The following is a 13,262-nucleotide window of genomic DNA, read 5'->3' as shown; positions in this document are numbered from 1 at the left end:
CTTGCTTATTGGGCTATAACTATACCATAAGTACTATAACCTTGAATCACTTCGTCTCTCAGTATCACTCAGCTTGTTGATCTATCAGCCCTTATCGAGAAAGAAATATAATGAAAATAATACAATACATGAATTCACTTAGAAATCATTGCAATATACATATATTAAGGGATGCGCCAAATATTTAAAACACTGATTAGCAGATACTGTTTTATAGAAAAATCTTTCACAAAACAATACAATTTTCACAATATAAAACATACGTTGGTAAAACAGTACAAAAATAGCAACTGTAGTTAGACAGGACCGCAGCCCGGGCCGCCGCAGCCCCCGAAGTAGTTGACCACTCCGCAGCACCCGCCGTACAGGCCGCTCCGGCCGCAGGGCACGAAGCGCGGCCCGAAGTAGGCGCTACGGCACCCGCAACAAGGCCCGCAACACATATTGCTTCCTGAGTTAGAGATATATGTGTAGAAACTGGAATTTTAGATATTTTTTGTTTTTTTTATTATTTTATGGAAAAACGAAAAGTCAGTAAATATATGCCATAGACATAGAATAGCTTTTTCAGTCTTTCACTTGAAGAAAAAATAGAACGTATTGATTATATGCTCTTTGGAAAAAATATAAAGGAGATGCAAGGAGTATTTATAAAGCGCGAAAAAGGTAGATTGAAGTTCCTTTGAGGTTCGCGTATAGTTGCTCTGAACAGGGGGCCTACCGCGAAAATCGAAATTCGCAAATTGCGGGGATCTTTCTCTTTTACTCTCACTAAGACGTAATTAGAGTGACAGAGAAAAATGCCCACAATTGACGAACTTCGATTTTCGCGGTAATACCCCAGTTCTGACTTTCTGCGCGAACAATCGTTCGTTCGTTCGGTGAATAGAAACAGTTGCTCCAATAGTAAATAGGAAGAGCAAACATTTGCTCTAATAAACAAAATGTTTGCTCAGAACACTATATAAGGGCAGCGTAACTTTTTAACAGACAAAGCGTGGTGCAACCCAATCATGCAGTTAGCATTCGCTAGCGCCATTTTTAACCATGATCAGTAGATCAGTACATCAAATGGGCGCTGTGCATCTGGCCCTAAGTGAAAACGCGGCTCTTTGACTCAGACACCCACTTTGCCAGTAGAAAACGGAGCGAAATTCAAAATTTTCAACTCATCACGCCCCCATTTTTTAAATTTGCAGCTTTTTTCTACTGACAAAGTGGTTGTTCCAGAGTATAATAATCATCATTACATTTTTGGGACTTCCGTACAAAAAAAAAGAAGCAAACATCTTAATTAAAAAAAGTCAACGACAGGAAAAAAACATTTATTTGAAGCAAACAAACTTATTCTCTCTCCTAATGACTCCGATTTAGTTATGAAACCAAGTAATGGGTTTATGTTTAGGTACAATATTTACAAAGAATAACTATTATAATTAACATTAGCACACAAGGTTGATTCGACATTCGCTTCGAAGCACAATAAAAAAATTACAAGTCGCTATACCTATCTTATGGGCTGGCACAGCACCAAATAATTTTAACTATAGTTTGGCAAGCCATTTCCGTCAGTATAAAAATGCGGCAACTTTAAGAAATGTAGTCGCGATAGGTTGTCGTCACATGGAAAATATGAATTTTGCGACTTTTTCTACTAACTGGGTTTGCCAGAGTATAGTATGGCTTAATCTGATAAGTACAGATGTTTAGCTTCCGACCGGAAGCGATGACCATTATTGTTTTTGATTGAAGAAATTTTTGCGTCCAGTCCGAAGCAAAATTTCTTGATGGTCAAGTTTAACTTTGGAACTGAAACCGATAGAATTTGCCGCCTTTTTCTAATGACAAAGCTTGTCAGAATACATCTATTATTTTTCTAATCTCACTTCACCACGCTACAAAAAAGTATTTGCGGACATTTTTATCTGTACAGTGGTTAACGAATTAATAGAAGAAAATGGCGCCGCCGGCCGGCTTGCGGCTGTAGCCGGGGTTGGTCTGCGACGAGTGCACGCCGGAGTTCATGAGCTTCACGCTGAATGGCGACCGCCGCTCCGTCAGCCCGCCGCGTTTCAGCGGGTGATCCTGCAATAAATATTATCATTATAGAATTTTGTGGCGGTGGTAATCTAACGGCAAGGAGAACATCGTGAGGAAACCGGACTAATCCCAACAAGGCCTAGTTTACCCTCTGGGTTGGAAGGTCAGATGGCAGTCGCTTTCGTAAAAACTAGTGCCTACGCCAAATCTTGGGATTAGTAGCCAAGCGGACCCCAGGCTCCCATGAGTCGTGGCAAAATGCCGGGACAACGCAAGCAAGAAGAAGAAGAAGGTAATCAAACGGTAAGAGCATGCAATTTTCATTCTGAAGGTTGCGGGGTCAAGACTCGGCTCGTACCATAGTTCTTCGGAACTTATGTCCGTTAGGTATATCATTTGATGTACCTATACCAGCTATACAAGAAATCGTAAGGAAACCCAATAAGACCTACTTTCTCCATTTTTATTTTTTGGAAGGTCAGATGGTACTTTTGCTTTCGCAAAAACTGGTGCCTACACCAATTCTTGGGATTAGTTGCCAAGGGGACCACAAGCTCCTAAGAGCAGCCGTGGCAAAAAACGGTGTATTCCCATCTGTGCCCGCTCCACGACGTGACCATCGCCATACAAGAGGCGGGCGCATATGGGAATTATTTGTATGTAGCGCCTATTCCCATCTGTGCCCGGCAGGAATAGATAGGAATTCACCCAAACAGCCGGGACAATGCTAGGAAGATGATGATGAGAACCTTTTAGTAAAGAAGAGCCCTACTTAGACTAAAAAATACAGCCCGCCGAGAATCTCGGCAACGCTCAGATCCAATAAGAAGGTATGTACACACTAATTCTATGCCTGTCTCGGGGTGCCTCGACGAGTGTGTACAGCCCGCATTGCATGGATAAAGTCATTAAAACTTACTTGAACAACAGCAGTGCGCTTATCGCACGTGTTCCTTAGCCTGCGCCAGGTGTCGCAGCCAATGGTCTCCGGCTGGAGGTACAGGTCCTCTTTGTCTGCGAACCGTTCCGTCGAGTGGTTGTATGTGGCCGCTAGCACTATGTCTAGACTGTCGTCTGGAATACTGCGGAAATACACAGTTAAGATTAAGACCATTAGGGGCTCCATACATTGTACAATTTACCATCGAAAAGACGTAACATACTTAATATCGTCTGTCAATATCGTCAACAAATTACTTAATCCAAGCAGATATCGGAAATCGCAACGAAAACCCGTGCAATCATGAATATTTCGACGATGAATCAGCATTGTATGGCTCTTTGCGATTAACGATTTGATTTTTGTTGATTTTTTCATTCTTGGAGCAGGCGCCGATCGTAACGATCAATTATTGTTACGTATATGAGCGCAGCGCGCTGATCGAAGCGATTAATAGTAGGTACCATGCATGAAGCCCCTAAACACACGTCGCAAGTCGCAATTCGCAACCAATGGCACCCGGGCTTTGACCGCGAAAATCGAAGTTGCGTCAATTGCGGGCATTTTTCTCTGTCGCTCTAATTACGTCTTAGTGAGAGTAAAAGAGAAAGATCCCCGCAATTCGCGAATTTCGGTTTCCGCGGTAGGCCCTCCGATTTTATAGGCTCTCCAAAAGTCACCGATAATCGCATGGGAAGTATTGCAACCCATGCGAATTTCAGCGACGTTTGGAGAGGTCATTATCACCGCCACGGTGGTGCACACTTCGGTGAGATAGAATCAGTGGGGTGATTCAGGCTGACGCAACTAGGAACAAAATAAGTTTTGTATGGAACTTGTTTCGCAAATCTTTGCCAACGAAGAAAAATAAAACGTCAGTGCTATTTATTCTGTCAAGTTTACATCAAGTCAACTGTCAGCCTAATTGTTTTGTTTGTTATGAAGGCTTCAATGTTTTGTTCGGGTATTTCGTGCAATTTCTTTATTATTTAGTGAAAATATCGAAAATAGTGAACCGTGATCAGAGTAAAGAGCGACTTTGTTATAATGCCACCGACAAAATGGTTTACTAAGTGTGAAATATGTGGCAAGCGAGCCACTCGAGAAAATCACGAAAAAAAGGGATTTTATGGCATTTCCCTTGGATAAAGACCGGTACGTATTGCTTTAGATACTTTTGACCTTATTTTGGTGCAGCAGGCTTTAAACCAAAGAATATAATACTCACTAGGAGAAGAACGCTAACTCCATACAAAAAAATGCCCCCTTCAAAAGTTCGTTTATACTAGTGGCGCTCTCTTTGTATCTCAGTACTAAAATTGACAACCGGTTTAGCCTGGCGGGTTTTGGTAGGTAGTGATCCAGTTCTAGCTAGTGGTTCTGGGTTCGAATCCCGGCGACGGAATTTCTTTTTGTATTTTTTCATTTTTTGTTTTTGTTGGGGTGAGGTTTTTAAATTAGTATTTATCAAATAAAAAAATATTATGTTACATATTAATCAAAATCACAGGCATCTTTTGTCCTAAGAGATAATGATATCTATATTTTAAAGTTTATTCAATATAAAAGGTAACAATACAGTTTATTAATATGGATTTTTATATATCTAAAACATGATCTTTGGCACATCTGATTTTACTCCACAATTGCAATTAGTGCAACTTGTAATCATATCACATATATCAGCCCAAAAAACTAAAAATTACATGAATATATGACAGACAAAGTTGTTATTACATCTATCCGATTGTCGGACACTTTCTGCTCCACAGCTCAGTGCAGCGGTCTTGTTGATGGTCACCGGGAAACTACAACTAGTCACAATTATGTGGCGGATCCGTGCCTTTTGATTTTGAGCCTTTCCAAGGAAATGATATGACGCCCAAGGATTTTTTGCTCACGTTCACCCTCTAAAACAAAACAGTCACATTTAAAACAATACTATAACCTATGTCCCTAATTACTAACCTTGCTAATAGCTACCAGAGTTCTAAATTGCCAGCTAAAACAATGTTAGAATTTACATCTATGATGAATTTAGATTGTAATTTTGGACGCGATAGGGCGGCCGTGCGACTTAAGAGGGTGGTAAGATTAAATATATATATTTGAATTTGGCAATAGTACACTTATTTTATTTATAGATTAAAATATTTCTTACCTTGAAATAATTGTTGTTTCTTAGTTTAGTACAATGGATTAAACTTTAACCGAGTCTGAGCGGAGATACTGTGCGGTGGATTTTTAATTTTAAAAATTAATCAATAAATCTATTTCAACAACATAAATCGTTATTTAATCATTTTATATGAAAACTGATAGTTTTGAAAATGAAAATAGTTTTGCGTCAATGACTTTGACAGCATTGACATTGCAGACTTTTGTCTATGTTCTAACCGGCCAGACCCAAGTGCAAGGCTTTATGGAGGGTATATGTGCCTATGACCTCCATAGATTTTATGAACATAGACAAAGACAAACTGAAATAGGTAATAATTTATATAAAATAATAATAATTTACATATGGTAGTGTGACATAAATCAAAATATTTGATAAAAATATTTTTATTTGTCCCAAAGTTGAATAGACAAAGTCAGATAGGAGCAATGTTGCTGTAGCAAAATATTTATATTAATAACTGGTATCTATTTCCAGAGCGTCAGACCACACATGCGCAATTATGAAGCGTCATATCTTTCTAAGGAAGTCGACAGGCCTTGCTTTAAACACATCGAAAATTTGATATTTTATATTATTTTTAGTTGTGAACTAGGGATGTACTAAAAGTATCGATAATTGTATGTTTATACACAAATAAATGCCCGTACCAGGATTTGAACCTGGGACCATCGGCTTCATAGGCAGGGTTACTGCCCAGTAGGCCAGACCGGTTCTCATGATTAACAGACATATAAATACATAAAAATTTAGAGCATTGATAAAGGGTTGTTGAGAACTGGATGCCGAAAAATGATGATTGATATGATTTATAGATGCATATTAGCGCTAAATAATCAGTTGATCATCTCATTAGCAAATACTTGGAATATAAACTGTAGATAAAGTCATGTTTGTCCAAGGCTGTATGTTTTCAGATGCAGGCAGTGGGTCAAATTTGTTGGGAACGAAGACCTGACGATACATCTTCCCATAGAAAAGTAACATTTATTGAAACATGTATGTGCAGAACATTTTGAAAATAAAGCTTTAAATAAAATAAAAAAACACTACTTAAAAACTGTATTAAAATAATTCGGGTCCACATTAAGCCCGACCAGATATTAGTCCACTCAAAGAACTATCCACTATATAACATACAACTTAAATGGGGACTCGATGCTAACCTGATTTCGAGTACAAAATTTGTAGACAGGAGCCTATGTTTCAACCCTCCCCATTTTATCGATATCGATAAGAATCGCAAGCGTGTAGCGTACTACACTATTTAAATCGGTTATGTTGGTATTATGGTTCCTTGACAGTTCTTTGTCGTAGATTTTGGTAATGATTTGCGAAAGAAACTGAGTCCACTCGCTAGTATGGAAGTCCCGTCTCTTAAAACGTAGTGATTATATGCTCTTTGGGGTGATTCGAATTTCATTTGAATTTAGAATGTATAGTACCATATAGTACTGAGTTTCCGTCTGAAGCCTGCTGGTCAAATACCGATTCATTATTTGTTTTGTCTACTGCGACAATCGAGAATCGAATGTTCGCGATAAACCTTCTGGAAAAGAACCTTCTGTTGTAAATTGAAAACTAAAACTTACTTTAGAATATAAACTTTATATTAGTAGTGTGCTGAGCTTTTGGACATAATAGCTTAAAACTTCCGTTGGCGTTTTTGGCGCTTAAAATTTAAAAGGATGGTAGTAGTATTTTTTTGATATTGGAATTTGATAATACTTACTAGAACGGGTGGAAATAGCTCATTTTTCTTACACTAGCGAGTGTGTGGTGAGAGAACAACCGATATCCAGTCGAACCTTGGTGCTTTTCTTTTGTAGCTAGGATTATTTCTTTGGTGAGCACGCCCTCCTTCCTCAGATCAGGAAGGAGCTTTTTATTTCTCACTTGCTTAACTTTACCATCTTGTTCTTTAGGAGTCATGGTGATTCACTGTGATAATTTAACGAAATTAAATAAAATTACCCCAATTTGAAATTCATTACCGAAATAAAGACATTTAATTCTGTTGCATAGCAACGGTTGGCTGTACAAATACCCAAACAACCAACAAAATGAAAACCAAAGAGTAAAGTAAGCAGTAAGTAATATAGCCGGTCAAACAAGTTTGTCAGTAAAAAAAGATACGACGATAACATTTCGCGCCTATATATTTTAAATTTGCCGCATTTTTCTGCATAAAGCATTTATTTTATTTTAATGAAATGGCTTGAGAATGGGTGGTGAAACCCAAGGTCGAAATGGTTTTAACATACGATTTTTTATTTAATGTTAATTAAATTTATTTTAAAACAAACAAAGCCTCAACGGTCGTATTCTATCATTAATTCATGATGAAATCGTCAGGAGATAGTATATCATTTAATTTTCGCCACATTACTGCACCATGTCTATGACTACACCATAACACCACTACACCTTCTTCACTATCCATTGCTAAAGTGGTAACACTACACTACGATTGTGATGAGTGAACACTTCCGTTTCCCACTTAAGGTCAGTGTTGCAACTCGTATGGGAAGATAATTTAATTAGAGGGATTTTTGTACCCCCTGTAAACGTGATACAAATAATTTAATGAAATACTATAGCGTTTATCATAATGTACATACAACATTAAATTACTTTACTTATCTCTCAAATGTTGACGATTGCATTACAATGATTTTAAATTTCATTGACTTTAATTAATTTTCTAAAAATGGGACCTTTCAAGACAGTACATGGCAACTCGGCGACGCGACTACCGCATCGCATCAAATCAAATGCGCACCGTACACCGCACCGACGCCCGACGCCATTTTTCTGTCAATTGAGTCATAAGTCGTGTGCTCGCAGGACGCCATTTTATTAAAATAATAGTTTCAATTATCTGCACTGGAAACTATTTTATTTTATATAAGTGAACGTTAAGTAAGTTCAAAATGAGTTACGGAAGACCACCGCCGCGTATTGACGGCATGGTGTCGTTGAAAGTGGACAATCTCACATATCGTACTACGCCTGAAGATTTACGCCGCGTTTTCGAAAGGTGTGGGGAAGTAGGCGACATTTATATCCCCCGTGATCGTTACACAAGGGAAAGCAGAGGATTCGCATTTGTCAGGTATTATTTTGTCTATTTTATAATCATTTTTGCCGGCGTAAAATGGCCACGCTTGTTTAACCTTGCTTTGGTTGTTTGTGTAGGTTTTACGACCGACGGGATGCTGAAGAGGCCCTGGACTCGCTCGACGGGCGCATGCTGGACGGAAGGGAACTGCGAGTGCAGATGGCCCGCTACGGAAGGCCTTCGTCACCCTACAGAAGCCGGTACGACCGCAGACGCAGGTACGGTGTTGTAGCCTACCGTGTTCTGTCAAATTAGTTAATGACCATGACGAAGAATTTTTGAATTTTATAGCAATTGTTTGAATTGTTTTCAAATCCTTTGAGATATTTTTATTTTCTTAATTCTCTCTCTCTATTTTGATAATGGAGTTTCATTACACTTCAAATGTGTGTTTTTAGATTAATCAATTTGTTATCAGATCAAATAAAAAATATTAACTTTATTTATTTGATATGAGTAACAGTATAATTATTTGAGATCAACAACATCAATTATTATTGCTTTATAAATGAGAAAGATTATATTGATGTAAATGCATATATTTCATTCTCTAGGACAGCCCGAAGCTCAGCACAAGATGGAGTTAAAGTAACATAAGGCAGTCTTCACATTGGATGTGGATGTGCACGCTGCTCCAGTGTGCAAGCAGGCAATCCTACATGCCTACATGCAATCCGCTATCACTCACCAGATTAGTTTGTGCATCCATATCAGTGTGATAACTGCATAAACTGCCGTCACTGACCAACATCTATTTCCAGCGGTTCCCGCTCGGGCTCGCGCTCGCGGCGCCGCTCCCGCTCGCGCTCGCGCTCCCGCAAGCGCTCGTACTCGCGCAGCCGCTCGCGCTCCCGCTCCCGCAGCCGCTCCGACTCCAAGAGCTCGCGCGGCCGCTCCCGCAGCCGCTCGCATTCCAGGTCCCGCTCTAGGCATTGAAGTGCTGAGTAAGTTTCGATATTGTTACATGTGACTCAATTTATTTGAAACCTATGTTTTAGGCAAAGGCAATAAAAATAATTTCGAGATTCTGATCATTATATCTGTTTCTTATATTTTAGATCACTCAAAAAACTCCAACATTTATTTAGCAAACAGCCCACAACATGAACACTTTTACACATCAACATGTAATTTATATACAAATGATAAAAATAAATCATCAACAGTTATTAAATACAATTGCAAATATCAAATTTGTTCAAGGATTTTTTTGTAATTAGCCTTTGTCCTGAACTGGAAACATGCTATATAGGTCAGAGTGTAGAATAACAGATAACTAAACACGAAAACTATAACCAGTTTTTTTCCTTTAGCATTTCAAGATCCTCTAGAAGACAAAAGTTATTTTCTATATTAACTAACCATTGTTTTTTGTGTTCCAGGTTAAGAGTACCGGTTTAGAGCTGAAGCTGTGCCAGCTATCTCGTGCACTCTTCGGCCAAGGTACTAGCTCTCACTTACTCTAGCCCCACAGACCTAACTATGTCCGACATAGTGGCAAATTTTTAACGTAACAAATTACCTTTTAAGTTCTTAACTTAGATTAACAACAACTCTTAATGATTTTGTCTTCTTTTTTTATTATTTGTATTATCTGACTGTTAAGTAGCAAGTTGATAACTTACCGGATATCAAATTACCTAATTGATTTTTAATTTGTGTATTAGGCTCAAGTTCTGTTCAGATTATTTTTCTACATTTAAAAAAGGCTCCTTGACACATGCTTGTGTATTGTGTTGTGTGATTCTCAATAAATCTATTTAAGGAGAATATAATTGTGTATTTAGAAATGTATAAAATATGAACTCATCAGTTTGTGTAATTAATCACCAATTAGGTGTGGCCATAAAGGTCCTTAGATATATTTCAGGTTAGAATCAATTACCCAGGAGATCATGTACTACCCATGGGCATTATGGGCTAAATTGGGACTTTTTGGGACACCTCATGATGTGTGGTAATGGAAATTAACAACCAAATGCCTTTCAGTTCACTTTTTTTTTGTATAATTTCAAAATTGTTAAATCCGCTAAGGTACTATGCCCTTGATATGAACAAATTAGTCAAAAACTTACAAGAAGTTCTCATATATACCTATGCTTTCGTAATTTGATAAATAAATGACAAAAAATATAAATTGTGACATTTTCAGTCAAAAAGTTGTCCATTATTGTCAGTTGTCCAGTAATTTGTAATTGAATTTAAGCAATAGCGCCTATGGCTGGCAAAATAAGTAACTTTTTGCTGGAAATTACTCAATTAAAATCTATTTGATAGCAATATGCTTTGAAAGTGTAATTGTATGAACAAGGACATGTTATTTTAGCTTGAAATTGTAAAGTATCGCACACTGTTAACTGGCAATTCGTAAATCTTATTACAAAGATGTACCACTGATTGTCTATTAACAGTGGTAGCGAAGTAGAATATTAACGTATGTATGTGTGTGTCAGGGCGGCGCGGGAGGCGCGGAGGGCGAGGGCCGCGGGGGGTTGCGGAGCCGACAACTGCTGTTTTGCTGTTGTTGCCGTACATAAAGTTATGAGTAAACTTTTATATTTTTGACCAACCAGTCTCACGTAGGTACTTAAAATTACCCATACGTTTAAAAGTATTTTTAAACAGCATTGATTCCTAATAAATTTAAAAATTACACCTTTTTGAAGTAAGAAAAATAGTAATGACAGATGCTGCTGGTGTTCGCGGACTAACGATTGCATTTGTTTGGCAGGCCGCGAGCAGGTGCCGCTGGCCTGCTGTGGCAGTTTCCCGCTGATTGCTGTGTTTGCTGACTTTCCAGATGCGTCTAGGTTTCTTTTAGAGGACTACGCCCCCCGCCGATGCGTGTTAGCTTAGTACATTCATATATTTTCTTTCGAGATTTTATTTAGAGTTAGATTGAAGATTTTTGAAGTTGCAAGAGAGAAGACGTCGACAGGACACCTGGGATTTGGATTCTGTATGTAGGTTAAAATGTCTTAAATAAATAGAGTTAACACGAGTGGCTTTGTTTTATTTCTGACCATTACAGACAAATCCCCCCCCTCGTTTTTCGTATCGATGGTATTCCGACATGTGGTAATAGTTATTTTCACCACACCAAATGGTAAAGGCTGTCATGATTCTTCCAAAACTGATAAGTTGCATTTTATCCACATGTGTGGCAAGGTAATCAAACGCAAATTTTGGGTTGTTTCCTGATGTTGACTGCTAGAATCTTATACCTTTAAACGAGCAATTCTTGTATATATATTTCCGGGATCTCGGAAACGGCTCTAACGATTTTGCTGAAATTTGGTATATGGGGGTAAACAATCGATCTAGATAGTCTTATGTTTGGTTTCATGCGTTTTTCTTTCGACGCAGAATATGGTCGCTAATTCCGTGTTACCGGCCACTGTCCGTCTGGTCCAGCGGGTTAAGACGCGGACTGCTAAACGAGTGTTACGGGTTCGAATCTCGCCCGGTGACTAGCTTTTGTTTTTTTTTTATGTTCAAGTTTATATTTAATTTTTATTTGTTTAGACAAGTTTAATTTAGTAAAAAAATGTAGTTAAGATTATCACCTATACACCACCATATTACAATAAATAGTTATAACCGAGCAAAGCTCGGTCGCCCAGGTACTTCACTTTTAAATGATGATTTTGATGATAAATATTACAAACATTAAATTTGAATTGATTTGGTTTTGATATTTTAGTTCATAATTTCGGTGGCGATACAACCGGCTGACATTTTTTTATTTATAATAGCATCTAAACAATCATCTGACACAGTATCAAATGGGAGGCGATGACTAAATTTTTATCCCTCAACGGAGCGGCAGCTGCCGTCCACGATTGGTCATAGAAATCTGTTCCTGGCTTGCGGACTGTGTTTACACAGGGCGTACAGCACGCCACCACAACTACAACCAACATAAATCAACCGCTTTCCAAAATAAATACGCTGTTCATTGCATATTCGAGTGATCTTTTTATTAGTATTGAACATGTACACACTAATAGTTATTTACGATATAAGTGCAGAAAATAGGAAATTCGCACGTATATCGTACAACGTTTTCAGTACATATTGTATTTACACCGATACACGTGCGAATAGGTAATTTAAACTTAATTTATCACCACTCGTTGGGAATTTTTTTATTATCTGCACTTGTATCGTAAATAACTTGTAAAAAATACATACTGGGAATTTTTATAATAATATAAAATTAAAGAGTGATGGCGTCTCTATGACGACCGGTTTGGCCTAGTGGGTAGTGACCCTGCCTACGAAGCTCCCGGGTTCAATTCCTGGTAAGGGCATTTATTCGTGTGACGAGCATGGATATTTGTTCATGAGTCATGGGTGTTTCCTATGTATTTAAGTATTTATAAATATTTATATATATCGTTGTCTAAGTACCCTCAACACAAGCCTTATTGAGCTTACTGTGGGACTTAGTCAATTTGTGTAGTAATGTCTTATAATATTTATTTATCTCTTTCATAATTCATTTCCCTTGGATAGCACGACGCCATCACGAATATTCTCCAAATCCTGAGACAAACTATCACTTTATACAATACAGGACTACGTTTGTATGAAAAGGCTGATTGCCTCTTGCATTTTCCTCTCTGGATATTAACATTATTGAAAATATTTTGACACAATTTCTTGTATATCAACCGCTGCTCTGCCCCTAATTATAATAAGTATATTATAATAAGAGTTGATAACATTTGAAAAATTGTATGAAACCTGTTTTTCATTCCTAATTTTTAAGTCAAACTTAGGGGCATAGCTATGATTAATATGCATCAAATTATATAGAAATATTTTCTATGTCAATAGCCAGGTCCACACAGAGCGAGCATACGTGCAAGGCAATTTCTTCACGCACAATACTGTCAGTGTAGACTGCCTCGTCGACCCGGCTAATATCCAGAAAGAAACGACCATCCCTCATTCTGGGTATAGTATAAGGTTGAGAA

At 38.0% G+C, this 13,262-nt stretch overlaps 2 protein-coding genes across 4 annotated transcripts; one reads left to right on the top strand and one right to left on the bottom strand.

Moving 5' to 3' along the window:
• Nucleotides 1-1,310: 1,310 nt before the first annotated feature.
• On the bottom strand, nt 1,311-7,586 carry LOC133522396 (protein CFAP276). The gene is made up of 3 exons (XM_061857717.1): nt 6,892-7,586; nt 2,960-3,122; nt 1,311-2,085 (listed from the first exon to the last, which is right to left on the bottom strand). The coding sequence occupies exons 1-3, from the start codon at nt 7,089-7,091 to the stop codon at nt 1,945-1,947; spliced, it is 504 nt and encodes a 167-aa protein (XP_061713701.1). The 5' UTR covers nt 7,092-7,586; the 3' UTR covers nt 1,311-1,944.
• A 328-nt stretch (nt 7,587-7,914) lies between these two features.
• LOC133522397 (serine/arginine-rich splicing factor 2) lies at nt 7,915-11,281 on the top strand. Of its 3 annotated transcripts, XR_009800053.1 has the most exons (5): nt 7,915-8,274; nt 8,358-8,498; nt 9,042-9,224; nt 9,663-9,723; nt 10,734-11,281. XR_009800053.1 is itself a non-coding variant. In XM_061857719.1 (4 exons), the coding sequence occupies exons 1-3, from the start codon at nt 8,093-8,095 to the stop codon at nt 9,214-9,216; spliced, it is 480 nt and encodes a 159-aa protein (XP_061713703.1). In that variant the 5' UTR covers nt 7,915-8,092; the 3' UTR covers nt 9,217-9,224; nt 9,663-11,281. The 3 variants fall into 3 exon arrangements, 2 of the variants coding, with proteins under 2 accessions (XP_061713703.1, XP_061713702.1); XM_061857719.1 differs by having other exon boundaries at nt 8,358-8,480; nt 9,663-11,281; XM_061857718.1 differs by having other exon boundaries at nt 9,663-11,281.
• The last annotated feature ends 1,981 nt before the right edge of the window (nt 11,282-13,262 follow it).

Source organism: Cydia pomonella, chromosome 10, assembly GCF_033807575.1.
Source record: "Cydia pomonella isolate Wapato2018A chromosome 10, ilCydPomo1, whole genome shotgun sequence".
Lineage (NCBI taxonomy): Eukaryota > Metazoa > Arthropoda > Insecta > Lepidoptera > Tortricidae > Cydia > Cydia pomonella.
Note: the sequence above shows the minus strand (reverse complement) of the source record. Positions and strands in the feature narration are given on the sequence as shown.

Excerpts from the sequence above, each read along its gene's own strand:
- LOC133522396 (XM_061857717.1), bottom strand. The coding sequence starts at position 7,091 with ATGACTCCTAAAGAACAAGATGGTAAAGTTAAGCAAGTGAGAAATAAA. Across the intron at positions 3,123-6,891 it reads AGCTATTTCCACCCGTTCTA|TATTCCAGACGACAGTCTAG; the intron begins GTAAGTATTATC and ends GTATTTCCGCAG. Across the intron at positions 2,086-2,959 it reads AGCGCACTGCTGTTGTTCAA|GATCACCCGCTGAAACGCGG; the intron begins GTAAGTTTTAAT and ends TATTTATTGCAG.
- LOC133522397 (XM_061857718.1), top strand. The coding sequence starts at position 8,093 with ATGAGTTACGGAAGACCACCGCCGCGTATTGACGGCATGGTGTCGTTG. Across the intron at positions 8,275-8,357 it reads AGAGGATTCGCATTTGTCAG|GTTTTACGACCGACGGGATG; the intron begins GTATTATTTTGT and ends TTGTTTGTGTAG. Across the intron at positions 8,499-9,041 it reads CGGTACGACCGCAGACGCAG|CGGTTCCCGCTCGGGCTCGC; the intron begins GTACGGTGTTGT and ends ATCTATTTCCAG.